We start from the raw sequence: 16,800 nt of genomic DNA, 5'->3' as shown, positions 1-16,800 counted from the left end.
TGGCGCTGATCATCTCCTGACAATGGCCTCTGCAGATAAGGGGAGGGGGAATATTAGATGGCAAGAGAATAGTCAGTAGGAAAGTATAAGGATCAGGGAATCTCCAAACCAGCAGATCTTATGGGGTGCTTCTTGTGCACTGTGCACTGCAACAACACTGCAAAAAGCTATAAAAAGTGCTCCAAGGAAGGACAGTGGGACAGGTTCAGGAGCGTTCATGGAGCTGAAGAGAAGGATGTGGTCCTGGACATTATAGGGAGGTATCAGAACACACAATGCATTGCTACTTGATGGGTATGGGGCTCTGTTGCAGTGTAGCACACAATATTTTAATGGGGGATTTCCAGACAAAACAGATTCATGACCTATTCCTAGGATCCATTTACACAGAAAGATTATCTGACAGATTATCTGCCAAGGATGTGAAGCCAAAGCCAGAAACAGACTATAACGAGAGATCAGGTCATAAAGGAAAGCTTGAGATTTCTCCTCTTTTTAAATCCATTCCTGGCTTTGGCTTCAAATCTTTTACAGATAATCTGTCAGATAATCTTTCTGTGTAAATGGACCCTTAGGACAGGTCATCAGTCACTAATCGGCCGGGTGCATAGTCACTACACAGTCAAAAGGACAGGAAGCAGTTAGCAGTGGCCTGACCTGGTTACTGCAACTCAACTGCCATTGACTTGAACAGGAGCTGCAGTTACGCTACGCGGTAAATAGCCATTGCTTCCGGCCCCGTCCATTGCGGAAAATTGCCTGAAAAAGGGTAACAAACCTGAAGCATTACCATTTTACTACATATTAGTGTGTTTGTGTTCAAGGACTACACAACATCAAAATTATACTATTCAGATCACACTAGACAGATAGATAGATAGATAGATAGATAGATAGGATACAGATAGATAGAGAGATGATAGATAGGATACACATAGATAGATAGATAGATAGATAGATAGATAGATAGATAGATAGATAATAGATAGATAGATAGATAGATAATAGGAGATAGATAGATGATAGATAGATAATAGATAGATAGATAATAGATAGATAGATAGGATACAGATAGATAGAGAGATGATAGGATACACATAGATAGATAGATAGATAGATAGATAGATAGATAGATAGATAATAGATAGATAGATAGATAGATAGATAGATAGATAGATAGATAGATAATAGGAGATAGATAGATAGATAGATGATAGATAGATAGATAATAGATAGATAGATAGATAATAGATAGATAGATAGATAGATAATAGGAGATATGTGATAGATAGACAGATAGATAATAGGAGATAGATAGATGATAGATAGATAGATAGATAGATAGATAGATAGATAGACAGATAGATAATAGGAGATAGATAGATGATAGATAGATAGATAGATAATAGATAGATAGATAGATAATAGGAGGTATGTGATAGATAGATAGATAGATGATAGATAGATAGATAGATAGATAGATAGATAGATAGATAGATAGGAGATAGATAGATGATAGATAGATAGATAGATAATAGGAGGTATGTGATAGATAGATAGATAGATGATAGATAGATAGATAGATAGATAGATAGGAGATAGATAGATGATAGATAGATAGATAGATAATAGGAGGTATGTGATAGATAGATAGATAGATAGATAGATAGATAGATAGGAGATAGATAGATAGATAGATAGATAATAGGAGGTATGTGATAGATAGATAGATAGATAGATAGATAGATAGATAGATAGATAGATAGATAGAGTTTATTTAACATGGATAAAGTGAACACAAGCTACATTAGTTACCAGTATGCAGCTTTTGATGTCTGATATGCTATTTAACTTTAGTTACAGCAATATACGTATATGAATTCTTTATTATTTTATTTAATTTTTTAAATTCTTTATTACGTTAATATTCTATATTATGTTACGATGAAATAATATTTTTTTTTCATAGCACATCCTTTATATAAGACTTAGCCATCTATAAGGCCAAAAGCTTTGAGACATTAAATCTGATCTCCTAACATATGTCATAATTACAGTGGGGGGCGCTGTTCTCCTTGTTCTACACAGGCTTATGCTAATGAGCTGTGAACACACAGAGCTCACCATTCATGTGTATATTCTGCACACTTACCAGTGTGATAGAAGTGTAGAGACCGGTAGAGAGAGGTTTCTGAAAAGAGCTAAGACGGTTGCCATGCTGCATACAGTGGAGACACGTCTAAGTTTTGTCTTTCAAGGGGACAGGCAGGCAGAACTTGTTAGTGCCCATTAGTATCATATAATAGGGATAAGGCACCAGTATATGTGCCTAAAACCAATTAACTTTCTTACTAGAACAGCATGTTTGGCTTATAAAAGCTTACACTCCAGGCATGCCATGACATAGAGATATAGTGCACACCAAAAGTGGCATGGCTGTGTAGAACTTTTAAACCAAAGCAAATTTTCCCATAAGAAATCACTGATATGCAGACAATTGGTTCCACCCCCCCCCCCCTTCCCCCAATATAATGATTTTTTTTTATTCTAAATATCATGTAAAACAGATGAAACAAACAATGAGAAGCAGCTGAATATGTGATATTATAAGTTACTGTACAGTATAGCAATCAGCATGTGGAGTATAATGTATAATAAGGGCATAAACCTGAAAACACAGCAGCAGTTTGTAAATACAGGATGGAACTGCAGATCCCCATAATGCAGTAGTGTAGTACAACAGGCTAGAATAGAGAAGCAGGGCTGCTGTCAGAGGTCTGTGTGGTCACATGACAGCGATGGGAAAGGGGGGTGTTCAGCATGGACCAATCAGGAAGTTAGAATCACAGAGCTGTGCTGGAGGACAGTGACAGAAACTTTTGTGTACAGCAGTGTGAATGGCTGAGTGTGAGTGCAGGCACATTATAGCAGCAGTATTAATGGCTGAGTGTAAGTGCAGACACATTATAGCAGCAGTGTGTATAGCTGAGTGTGAGTGCAGGCACATTATACCAGGGATGGAGAGGATGGAAAACACAAGGGCTGACAGAGATTGCAGGGAGCATGAAGGAATGAGCAGGGCAGATGTGGGCACATAAATGCAGCACTCTGTGAGAGGGGGGTTACAGCTATGAAGATATTACCTCCAAACACAGTCATGTCCCCTGATGCAAGCCCCTGCCTGAAGTGGATCTGCTATGATTTGGAAGGTAAGGGAGACTTTCTGGGTCAGAGTACAGAGCTGTAGACCCCGCTTTACAGACCATGCTGCTCCCCCTCCCACCCAGTACAGGGAGCTCTTCTTTGAAAAACTATGAGCTCTTCTTTCAAAACGCTCTAAATCCAAGTTACTCTTAAACCAAGGTACCACTGTATTCTATTTACGCTCTGATATACGTTTGACAAAAATATATGTTCATCTGCCCACTCAATAATCTAGGATAGGAATAGCCACAAAAAAGTATAGTATGCAGTATAAATGTCTCTTACAATGAAGGTCAATAGTAGATTAACACAGCTGCATAGAAGTGCACTTATCCGGGCCACGTGTTTGGCATAAGCATCACACATCCATGCCAAAAGTAAAGCTCCGGTTGTAATGTGATCGGATCCTAACACATATCACTCATATCCCTGACAGCAGCTTGTACATGGCCCCGGTGCCCGTCCCTATGATGTTATTGATAAATCTGGCCCGTTATTTGCAGAGGATTATACAAGCACCGCTCCGCTATTATAAAGGTTTTATTATCACATCCCCAACCAGTAGAAATGATAACAGAAAATTGATTTGATGTTTTCGGCGTTTTATTCTTCTTCTTCCCCCTTTCATCGTTCTGCAGAATTAATTGATTTTTTCATCATTCACATGGGAAAATGGGCCTGAAACTCATTTGCTCTATAGTATTTGAATTAGAACACCAGGGTGCTAGCCTGACAGATGGAAGGCTCTAGTCACACCACAACAAATACTCCTGTAATAGAATCCACTGCAAAGGTGGATGAGAAGAAATGGAGCAGGAGTGATGAGAGCTTCAATCTGTATGCAGAACACGGGATGGCGACTGAAGGTAACCCTACGGCAGCCGACAGATTCTGCTTAATATAATACATGAACAATTTAGGTGACATCATCAGCCGATTTCAGGCCTGAATTAATTTTCGAAATTTTGGACAAATGGATCATTGCTACAAATCATATTATCCCCGTCTTGCGTGCTATTATGTTGTGCACATTTTTTGTACCTTTACAATCTTAAAGGGGTATTCCGCTCAAACATACTTTTCATATTTAGCTGCCCATGGCGAGACTAACATTTCATTCGATACTTGTTGTTATTTATTCAGTCTCCTTCCCCCAGTTCTTAGCTTTTATCTCCGTCTCCCCCCTCCAAGATAGCAGATGTAAACAAGTCCCTGGCAGGTTTTATCTGCAACATTGTGGCTTCTTTGTAATGCAGGTAGGGTTAATCTTAGGTCAAGTTGCTGATCACCTCACTGTGATTAATTTTCCAGCATTACAAAGTTGCAGATAGGGACTTGTTTACATCAGCCATCTCAGAAGGGAGGGGGAGGAGGGAGAGACAGAGAAAAAAACTCTCACATCGTTTATTGTGCCTTCAGCAAAAAGCAGCAGCTCAGAACTGGGGGAAAGAGACTGAATAGATAATAACAAGTATGGAAAGAATTGTTAGTCTCACCATGGGCAGCAAGATTTGAAAAGTTATGTTTGAGTGGAATACCCCTTTAAAGGGGTTATTTATGATTAGAAAAGCATAGCTACTTTCTTCAAAAATGGTGCCACACCTGTACTCAGGTTGTCTGTGGTATTACAACATGGCTCTGTTTACTGAAATGAAGGTGCAATACCGCAAACAAGCTGTGAACAAGAGAAACTACTTATGGAAGAAAGCATGTGTTTTCCAATGCTGAATTACCTATTTAATAAAAGGTACCCCTGATCATTCTTACGTTACATATACGTAACACCAGTGGTGTATCTATGATATACTGTACTACATCATGTACTAATTCTGATTGGCATGTTATGGCCTATTTACACAAGCCGGTTATCCGCCAGGAGCTATGCTAGAAGCGTTTCTTCGTCTTATTATAACCCTGTATAAAAGTAATAGCGATCAGCCTAGGAGCGGGAAAATGCCTGATCCTCAGCTGATCACATCTTTTGGACTGCAGTAAAATTTGTCGCTATCGGCTACACATCTCCCTGTGCAATCAGAAACTGACAGCACAGATGTGCATATATCCATGCTGTCTGTTTCCAGATCACACAAGCAGTACATACTTAACTTCTGCGCTGCTGCATGATCCGGCATCCCCTCCTGCCCTCTGGCTGCTGCTGTATCTTCAGGCCGCCGCCTCCTGGAGAACTATTGACAGCCAGAGGAGGTGACAATTTGGAGACACAGCAGTGGCAGGAAAGCAGGACGGGAGAGTCCGAGAATGGGATTGAAAGATCATAAGCAGCAAGGAAGGTAAGTATGTACTGTTTCTGTGATATGGAAACTGACAGCATGGATATAGGCATACCTGTGCTGTCAGTTTCCATGGCTGCACAAACTATACAAGAACTGTTTGTGCGGCCTAGCTGATCGATTAATTGTGCCGTGTAAATCCACTTGCAAACGGGCATCAATCTCACTGATTGGCACTCGTTTCCGCCCTTGCGCGGCCCCATGTCGAGCTGTGTAAAAGAACCCTTAATCCATTCACATTTTTGCAACTTGCTCTTCAAGTCAGTATGTTAGTAGACAACTAACAGGTTTGTGTAGTAAAGCTCCTATTAAATAGTGAGACAGGTAGTTTGACTACAGTAAAGATCTTCCTAGCATTCACATCACCCAGCACAGCCTCTTTGACCCTTGAGGTCTGAGCATGATATAGAGCCGATAAATTTCCTTTAAATGTTCACTTTTGTTTAAAAAGACTTCCCTCCATCTGATATCCTATGTGATTCGTAACATACTGCAAAAAATCACTTAATTTACCAAAAATGATTCCTTACTCCAGTAAGAAAAAACTCTTGGCCACTAGGTGTCTCCCTTCTCTGCAATCTGCTGTTTTCCGCCTGTTGTCAGGGCAAATCCATCTCTAGTAACAGAGTCAGCAAGATAGCACACAGAAAGAGGACGGGTTTTAGCTGGTGCTACGTGCAGGATAGAGGGGACAGTCTGGGCTGTGTACCTGCAATCTGTCAATCTGTATCCCACCTATAGAGGATTTACACTGTCCTTTAAAGGTAAATCAAGGCCTTTCTCTGCGGTAGTTCATTTCTTAGTGTAACCCCTTTATTTCTGTGCTCCTGCTGTTTCTTTCATTTTTTCTTAAATCGTGTAAGCCCAGTGCTTTAGTAACCCCTTCTCCCCCCACATGCCATCCATAGTGCTTTCCTGTAAATCACTCCCAGCATAGTGCAGTCTGTCCAGTCTAGAGCACTTTTACCAAATTTACAGCAATGTCCCCAAGAACTTCACATCCCCTTAAAAACATAACATCAGGATAGTATACCCACATAGCAATGGTTTCCACCCTGGGACTCACCAGCTGTTGCTTTTGGCTGTCAGGGCAGGACATGGTAAAGTTGTAGTTTTGTATCAATTTGAGACACAGAATGAAGATTAGCTCCTGGGATAAGAGGTGTTAGGCCCGCTGAGGTGGGACCCAGGGGCTGAGGTGGGACCCTGCTACAGCCGCTGACTGGCTGATTGGGCCTAACACCTCAAGTCCCAGGTCCCTATTCAGACCCAGAAACGGCCAGGATCAGGGGACTGATGCTGCAAGATACGAGCATCAGTGATGGAGCGGGGGAGGTGAGAGCATGTTAACTTTTTTCATCCTCCCCCTCCGGAGCACTCCTTTAATAGGATTCTTCACTTTCATTACTCAGACTGCTTTAAAGGGGTTATCCAGCGCTACAAAAACATGGCCACTTTTCCCCCTCTCTTATCTCCAGGTCAAGTGTGGTTTGCAATTAAGCTCCATTTACTTCAATGGAACTTAGTTTGAACCCACACCCAATCTGGAGACAAGAGAGGGGGAAAAGTGGCCATGTTTTTGTAGCACTGGATAACCCCTTTAATGCCACCTGTCATGTTTGAGAATAACCTGCTACCTATAAAACATTATAGACCTCTGGACTAGGGCTTATAGCAGCACCCCAATATATTGCAAGGGCTTCAGATTCTAGACAATACATCATGGCCGCCATCGGGGCATCGCTGCCTTAGAGGACATGTACTCATTATGTATATGTCTTCTACACGTCCTCCAAGGCACTGATGCTCAAGTGGCAGCCATGATAGCAAATACCAGATTATGATTGGTTCCCATAAGTGACAATACACTTTTCCCCCCGGGGGAAACGAGAACTATTCACAGAACTTGATTCCAGAAGTGGAAATAATTGAACGTTTATTTATTATGGAAACTGTTTGATTCGTAAACTTTGTCCCCTGTAGGTAGATTTGTATTTTCCACATTTACTTTACCTCCGGGCTGTTTCCAGACTTCAAATGATATCCAAACACGAGTTCTAAGTTCACTATCCTTTCTTCGTCTTCATTTTCAAATGCAAGATCCTGAAACATTAAAAAAAAACGAGATAAATGACATCAATCCGAGAAAAAAAAAAGTTTGTTTTTTTTTTTTAAAAAGATCCCTGCGCATCCAACCCTGGCGACTTTAGTGCGTCTGCTGGAGGACGGGCTCAGAAGTTCTCCTTAACAAGTGTTTTCTGTTCCTGAGCTGACATCACGGCTGGGGATAGATGCCTCCCACACACATGAATACTGGGAACAATAGCTTCAAACCCCTGGTGCTCCTATGATGCTCTGCAAGTTCCACTCATTCAAGCTGTATTTGCCTTCTCAGACGTACGGAAATGCTCAAAAGTATCCTTCACAAAAGCCCAGCTGGTTCCCGCACCATTTAAATGGACTGACGTGACTTATTTATTAGTGGAATAACTGATTTACTTGCGGTATTTTAAAAAGTGAATTGTTTGACCAACAGGCGGCTTTGATAGCTTCAGTGCCTGAATAAATGTCACGGAAACTGAGGTTTAGGACTGTAGTAATAAGAACCAGTCAGGGCTGGCCCGTTCCAGGCTACAGTGGATGTCAAAATCTACCTACCTATCCACCTATATACTCTGGATTTATTACATTTGCAAAATTTGATCTCATCAACTGTTTTTTTTTTTACGTTAACTAAAATGAACTTTTATTAAACAGATTTTCGTCCAACTAAAGAACTTTTACTTTTGAATATTTTTTTTTATTATAGTGTATTAGAATGGCTTTTTATGTTGGCTGTGTATATAACACACAAGAAACAGTCAACACTGGATGATATGACAGGGCAGCCGTAACACACCATGTCGTAACAGGCATTATCAGAGGATAGCCATAACACAACAAGCCCTAACAGGGTAACAGGAAGTATTTACAGGATAGCCATAACACACCATGTCGTAACAGGCATTATCAGAGGATAGCCGTAATACAACAAGCCCTAACAGGGTAACAGGAAGTATTTACAGGATAGCCATAACACACCATGTCGTAACAGGCATTATCAGAGGATAGCCGTAATACAACAAGCCCTAACAGGGTAACAGGAAGTATTTACAGGATAGCCATAACACACCATGTCGTAACAGGCATTATCAGAGGATAGCCATAACACAACAAGCCCTAACAGGGTAACAGGAATTATTACAGGATAGCCATAACACACCATGTCGTAACAGGCATTATCAGAGGATAGCCATAACACAACAAGCCCTAACAGGGTAACAGGAATTATTACAGGATAGCCATAACACACCATGTCGTAATAGGCATTATCAGAGGATAGCCATAACACAACAAGCCCTAACAGGGTAACGGGAAGTATTTACAGGATAGCCATAACACACCATGTCGTAACAGGCATTATCAGAGGATAGCCGTAATACAACAAGCCCTAACAGGGTAACAGGAATTATTACAGGATAGCCATAACACACCATGTCGTAACAGGCATTATCAGAGGATAGCCGTAATACAACAAGCCCTAACAGGGTAACAGGAATTATTACAGGATAGCCATAACACACCATGTCGTAACAGGCATTATCAGAGGATAGCCGTAATACAACAAGCCCTAACAGGGTAACAGGAAGTATTTACAGGATAGCCATAACACACCATGTCGTAACAGGCATTATCAGAGGATAGCCATAACACAACAAGCCCTAACAGGGTAACAGGAATTATTACAGGATAGCCATAACACACCATGTCGTAACAGGCATTATCAGAGGATAGCCATAACACAACAAGCCCTAACAGGGTAACAGGAAGTATTTACAGGATAGCCATAACACACCAGGTCGTAACAGGCATTATCAGAGGATAGCCATAACACAACAAGCCCTAACAGGGTAACAGGAATTATTACAGGATAGCCATAACACACCATGTCGTAACAGGCATTATCAGAGGATAGCCATAACACAACAAGCCCTAACAGGGTAACAGGAATTATTACAGGATAGCCATAACACACCATGTCGTAATAGGCATTATCAGAGGATAGCCATAACACAACAAGCCCTAACAGGGTAACAGGAAGTATTTACAGGATAGCCATAACACACCATGTCGTAACAGGAATTATCACAGGATAGTCGTAATACAACAAGCCCTAAGGGTGCGTTCACACTACGGAATCCATGTCAATTCTTTGGGCGTACAGTGGAATCCACCTGCAAATATCACTGAGTCTATGGGACGGGTGGAACTTCAAGCAGAGGCCGCTTGAAGTCTCTGTGCAGACTCCATAGTGTGAACGCATCCTTACAGAAATTATTACTGGATAGCCATAACACACCATATTGTAAAGGGAACATAGGCACTACTATAGGATAGCGGTGACACAACAAGCCCTAACAGAGTAACAGGAGTTATTACAGGATAGCCATAATACAACAGTATCGCAGTACCGCCATAACGCACCATGTAGTAACAGGATAATAGGCATTATTATAGCATAGTCGTAATACAACAAGCCCTAACAGGGTAACAGAAATTATCACAGGGCAGCCATAACACCATGTCATAACAAGGTAACAGGCATTATCACAGGATAGCCATACACACCATTAGGACAGGATAGCCACCATAACACACCATGTCGTAACAGGATAATAGGCATTTTAATAGGATAGCTATAACACAACAAGCCTTAACAGGGTAAAAGGCACTATCACAGAATAGCTATACACACCATTATCACAGGATAGCCATAACACATCATGTTGTAACAGGGCCCATCCATAACAGGAACTATCACACGATAGTTGTAATGCAACATTATCACAGGATAGCCATAACATGCCATATCATAATAGGATTACGGGCATTATTACAGGATAGCTGTAATACAACATCCATAACAGGAATTATTACAGGATAGCTGTAATACAACAAGCCCTAACAGGGTAACAGGCACTATCACAGGACAGCCATAATATAATAAGGTGTAGACCTGCTGTGCTACCCAACCAGTGTGGCTTTGGACCGAACTCAGGAGTGCAGTCTTGTTTTTCACCTTTAATCCTGCTCTAGGAAGAAGACGTTCAACTTCTGCTGTTATAGAGAACCGTCTCACTTCCCCATAGTCCTGGTGTGGGTAGCACCTGGCCAGGTACTGGGAATAAGGCTAAGGAGGGATTTATGTGGGTAAGAGGCTGGCAGACAGGTAGTCAGGTCATAGTACACACAGATGAGTTGCGACAAGCTGTACACGTTCAGAGACAGCACAGAGGGGTCAGCTTAGTACACAAGGGTCAGAGGCCACAGCAGGTAAACACTCAGGTCAGATATGGGATAGCACATCAAGAACACACCTTCTATATGGAGAACCACACCATTGCTCAGACACAGACGAAAGGCCAGAGCATGGTTATCATGGTCTGCAAACCGGAGCAGGTGCAGGTCCTGCTGACCTTACTAATAGGTTTGCGCCTCTTAGTAAATTCGGCCAGGTAAATGGGGGCAGGGCTTTATTTAGGATTTAAGTACAGTAGAAGTACAGCAGTCTTAAGAAGTGTCCCCCAATGTCTGTGGCATGTGAATGAGATCTGTAAAACCTCGTCCTCGTATCGCTGACCGCCATTCATCTTGACATAAAGGTACGTTATTAGTAAAGCTCCTTTATCAGAGTGCACGAAAGAGAGAGAAGAATGACACACTCGGCTCTGCTACATCACACATCACTGTTTCCTAGATAGAAGATTGGACCGTATGTTACAGAACTGCCGGTGACTAAATACTTTGAAGCCAGCAGACACCATGAATAAGATTTCATTGACAAATGGCCCCATACAGGCACGCACACCAGTCAAATAGCTTCTTGGCACAATCTTCCAAGATTTGCATCCATAGATAGAGTCTGCAGTTGGCATAGTCTACAGCAGTTGATCTTAATGTCACTGGTAGCGGATGTGAATAGAGAATAAATAGCACGCAGCTTTTTTCTGCCTGTATTATAGAGTTAATTTAGTTTCAACAAAGGATTTCTGGTCCTCTAAGTCACCGGTTAAGAGTTTCATTTCAGAACGCACAGCAAGTCCTGTTATGTATATGAACTCAGCCATATTTGAAGAAGGGTTTTAGGAGCTGTTCGTTGTTCGCTGAATTTTCTGTGTCCATTACAGGGTTTAGTAGCGATGTAATTCACTGCGATGGATACGTACCTGAATTCTTCATATGCTGGTTTTATCTATGTGACCCAATGTAATGTACACATTTCTTAAAGGGAATGCAGATACTGGAACTTCTTTTTTCTAATCTATTTGAATTTTCTCACTGTAATTTTTTTTATTTTATTTAATTTGTAGTACATTATTATGGGGACACCCATCTTGCCTAAGCTGCTTTTAACCACATTTAGTGAAATGCTTTACAGCAAGTGTCAAGAACATAGACACACCAAGTATCTTCAGACCCTATTCTTTCTATGGTACACATGTGTGAGCATTGTGTGCTTGATCAAGCATTTCGTGGTGCTCGGGGTGCTGTTTAAAGGGGTAGTGCGGCGTTTCAAAATTATTCACTAAATAACACATATTACAAAGTTATACAACTTGATAATGTATGTTATGTAAGTGAATAGCCCCCTTCCCCGTGTTCCCCCCCCCCACCCACGCTAGACCCGGACGTGTGATGCATTATACCCACCTGATTTGTGTCGACCCCCGTCCGCACAGTCAATCGCGGCTGAGCATCTGATGACGCGGCACAGAGGGGCCGGCATGAGGGACGGCTTCGGGACGGCCTCCCGAAGATGACATCATTGTCCCAAGATGGCGGACGGGGGTCGACACGAATCAGGTGAGTATAATGCATCACATTTCCGGGTCGAGCGTGGGTGGGGGGGAACACGGGGAAGGGGGCCATTCACTAACATAACATACATTATAAGGCTATGTTCACACTACGTAAGGCTATGTTCCACCCTCAAAACTACGTCCGTAGTTCTGCGGCGAGAACTAGGGCTGTAGTTTTGAGGGTGGAACATAGCCTTACTTTCAATGGGATCCCAGCCAGGGCGTACACACATCGTATACACTCCGGACGGGATCCCATGCGGCGCCGGAAAAACTGACATGTCAGTTTTCTGCGTCTGGAATTCATTGTTTTACGGCCGCAGAAAGCACTGTCAGTTCACACAGTGAAGCGAGCGGCTCCGGCCGCTTGCTTCACTGTGTGCTATGGGAAGCTCTGATGCGCGCGTGTTCTGATGCGCCCGCATCAGAGCTCCGCGGCCAGAAAGATCACGCGGCCGAGATGATCTGGCCAGAGACCAGCCGATCCGTGACCCGGCCGAACATAGCCTCAAATTGTATAACTTTGTAATGTGTGTTATTTAGTGAGTAATTTTGAAACGCCGCACTACCCCTTTAAATATTTATGCTACTGTTCTGACACAGCATGTCAGTACAGAACTGCGAATATTTTACCAGTTACAGATCGCCCAGCATCATCAACCATTATGATGATGCTGGGAGCTCTGAAACCGTTAAAATTAAAATTTTTGTATATTTCATTTACGCATCCCTACAAGGGACCAAGGCTATGTTCCCACACAGTACTTTTGCTCAGCATTTTGGTCAGCATTTTGCAAGCAAAACCAGGAGTGGATTGAAAACACACATAGGCTATGTTCAGACACTGTTGAAATTGAGTGGATGGCTGTCATTTCATGGCAGATAACATCCGTTATTTCAAAACAATGGACGTTGTTTTAAAATAACGGCAGTTATTTGCCATTAAATGACATCCACTCATTAAATTTTAGGGTAGCTTCACACGTACCGTATTGCTGCGTATTTAACGCTGTGTATTTGATACTGTGTTTTTATCGCTGCGTGTTTGGTGCGATTTTGACATGCGAGTTTTCATTTTCACATGAACATCATGTGAAAATCAAAACTCGCATGTAAAAATCGCACCAAACGTGTGAAGGCCCCTTAACAGTGTCTGAACATAGCCTATGTGTGTTTTCAATCCACTCCTGGGAAAATAGCCTTAATATACAAAAATTAGACTGAAAAAATGCAATTTGTTACTACAAGACACATTGAAACTCCTGCGTTATGCCTGCAATTGACGGCTTACCCCTCCCAGAACAAAGGGGTCAGGCGGTGATTTTCCATCACGGCCGACCCGCATCACCGCCAACATCATCTGTCGGTGGTCAATCTGAAGAGCCCCATACACCATATACCAATGGCTGAACCTGCCACGAGCAGTGTATACGGCTGACAAAAATATAAGGTACTTTAGCACAACACCATATAGATTAAAAGAAGAATAAAATTTTATTGCATTCACAGTTTCACAGATCGATCTTTAGTGAGACCTAATGTGTAACACTCAAGTCCAAGTCCTATTCATATGACCATAGTATGACTCTATACAGGCTCTGTGTATGAATTTATCATACCCCTCCCATAGAAGCCTACAGTCCCGCATCCCCCACACATATATATATACATGAAAATAAAGGTTACCTTCATTAAAGGAGGAAAGTGAAACTGATTCAGGTAATCATGGGTCAATTTTTCAATTGCAGCCTGCAAAAAAAAAGATGATTAAAAAATATATGTATACTGTATATAGAAAAAGACAAGGGGGGAAATTTATCAAAGATGATGTAAAGTAGAATTGGCCCAGTTGCCCCTAGCAACCAATCAGATTCCACCTTAAATTTTCCAAAGAGTCTGTGAGGAATGAAAAGTGGAATCTGATTGGTTGCTAGGGGCAACTGAGCCAGTTTCACTTTAAACCATGTTTAATAAATCTCCCCCAATGCTTCATGTTCTTTGTAATCCACCGTAGAATGATATGTGATATATCTAATATGGAAGACTTATTAGGGTGGATTTCCTCTATATACAATCAAATATGACTGATGTTAACACAAACAGGTTGTGCAGAATGGCCAGTACTCCCAGTCCCCGGATGTACAACACTTTCGGTGTGACAACATTATTCTGGACAAAACCAAAAACACTTATGCACAGTGATGTACCGGTATATTTGAAACTTGGATAATAAATACTAAAGGGGGAATACTTTATGTTAGCAAAAGATGTCCGAAAATAACAACGTCCGTTGTTCCATACACTGTGTGCATTGGCTGTCCGTCTTCCCATTGACTTCATATGCATTGCCATTGCAGTCAGTTAAATCTCGGCAAAAACTGACGTTTTTTTAAATATGAAAATCGTCCGCCTTTTCAATATTTTTTACGTTGTGTGAACATAGCCTATAACTGTATATCAGTGCTCCGCACACCTTCAGGTGGATAATATGGCCCCTGGACACTATGCCCATATCTTTCAGATCGTTCTCCTCCAGTAAGAGCAGTCTCTTTCCGGTAATATGGTGCTCCCTAAACAGAAAGGCATAAATGCTCTGCAAAGCGGAATCATCATCTGCAACAGGAGAAGAATATGGTGAGCAGCACATCACACAGGCCATGGAATAATAAAGATGGCGGACAATCTCATGTCCCTCATGTCCCCAATGTCACTCACCTGTTTTCACCAACTGCTGCACCCAGAAGAACTGTGAACAGACAGAAGACACTACTTTAAACTTCATATGACAATACAATTATTACTGGTGTGAACATATCTACTTTGCTTCCACTGTAGGGTTAAAAGGCTTAAAAAAATATGGCTGCTTTCTTTTAGAAACAGCGCCACTCTTGTCCTCAGTTTGGGTGTGGTGTCGCAGCAAATGGAACAGAGTTGTAATACCACGCACAACCTGAGGACAGGGCCGGCATTGTTTTTGCAAGAAAGTAGCTGTATGTTTTAACCCCTTGAATATACTGTTCTAACATATCCTCACATTTAATCAATTTAGTTTGTCTGTATTTCTATTTGATTTATACAGAATCAGGATCATCCTTTAACATTGTTTTTAGAGATGGTGCCACTATTTTCTTCATAGTCCCTCCTGTGTGTGAGCAGATTGTATAAAAGGAAATTGGGGGAGATTTATCAAACATGGTGTAAAGTGAAACCGGCTCAGTTGCTCCTAGCAACCAATCAGATTCCACCTTTCATTTTCCAAAGAGTCTGTGAGGAATGAAAGGTGGAATCTGATTGGTTGCTAGCGGCAACTGAGCCAGATTCACTTTACACCATGTTTGATAAATCTCCCCCCTATGTGCTTTCTCTCTTAAATTTTAATAAAAAATGTTTTCTCCAAAAAAAGATGAAAACATAAAATTAAAGAACATAATGAAGTGTATGTTTAATAACTTGTTCGATATAGGGGTTGATACTGGTGGGGGAAGGGATGCAGAACTGAGACTCAAGAATATCATCATTGTAATTAGAAAATGCTACTACAAGGACCTTTACTGTTCTGCTACCCAGGATATATACGCCAGTATTGGTGGGGTAATCGGCAATGATAACTCACAGGCCCCTTGGACCTTCTTTTCCTAATAACTGGGAGCGGTTTGGGAATACCTCCATGAGACCTTACAGCTTTCAAACAGTATCCTGCCTTGAGCCTGTTGGAAACGCAACAGTGAAAGCCGGTCGCACAGGCAACTAACCTATAATTACTGTCACACTGTAAAACCAATTTCTGCAGATGGTGTGCCATTGAGCCAGTGAAAATAGCTCGCTACTAGGGACTCCACTGCAAGAACCTACTGATTAAAAATTGCTAACAAGTGACTCGCCACCGATTCCAGATCTGCTATTTATTTCTATTTTTCTAGTTATTGAACTAAATTATTTGCATGTTACAATGTACATTCCCGTATATATTTAGTTATGTATTTGTTTATATGTTTACTTATGTATTTATTTAATTAATTTATTATGTATTTGTTTATTTATTTATTTGCTATTATCCAAATGTCAGCAGCAAAAAAAAGAATTCCAACATGTCTAAAAAAAAATGATAACAGATGGGCCAGATGTTATTGGGGTCGCTGCTGTGAACAAAATGTTTCCTCAATTTCAGATTTATTTTTTTTTGATCTTTACCCTACACAGGAAAGTCATTCTCACATACTGATGCAGGTATTTAAATACCTGTCATCAGAAAAAAGCATTTCAAATGTCATAAGCGTTGATCAGTTGGGGTTTGAACACCACGTTTAGACTGCAACCAGTCAGGAGAACCAGCTGGGAGACATCTGGGTGCAGCACATTCTCTCCCGTCTCTGTTTATTGTGACCTGGACAGACACACAAGGATAC

The 16,800-nt window shown here is 41.3% G+C and overlaps 1 protein-coding gene across 2 annotated transcripts in view; it reads right to left on the bottom strand.

Annotated features, from left to right (window-relative positions):
• Positions 1-16,800, bottom strand: part of MAP3K20 (mitogen-activated protein kinase kinase kinase 20) — a 150,710-nt gene that overhangs the window by 14,030 nt on the left and 119,880 nt on the right. For both annotated transcript variants that reach the window (XM_069982942.1, XM_069982943.1), the window contains exons 13-16: positions 15,110-15,140; positions 14,868-15,007; positions 14,081-14,143; positions 7,509-7,598 (exon numbers count right to left, since the gene is read on the bottom strand). In XM_069982942.1, coding sequence (XP_069839043.1) covers positions 7,509-7,598; positions 14,081-14,143; positions 14,868-15,007; positions 15,110-15,140 — 324 coding nt within the window. The remainder of the gene's footprint in view (positions 1-7,508; positions 7,599-14,080; positions 14,144-14,867; positions 15,008-15,109; positions 15,141-16,800) is intronic.

The sequence above is a fragment of the Dendropsophus ebraccatus genome, chromosome 9, assembly GCF_027789765.1.
Source record: "Dendropsophus ebraccatus isolate aDenEbr1 chromosome 9, aDenEbr1.pat, whole genome shotgun sequence".
In the NCBI taxonomy this organism is placed as follows: Eukaryota; Metazoa; Chordata; class Amphibia; order Anura; family Hylidae; genus Dendropsophus; species Dendropsophus ebraccatus.
Note: the sequence above shows the minus strand (reverse complement) of the source record. Positions and strands in the feature narration are given on the sequence as shown.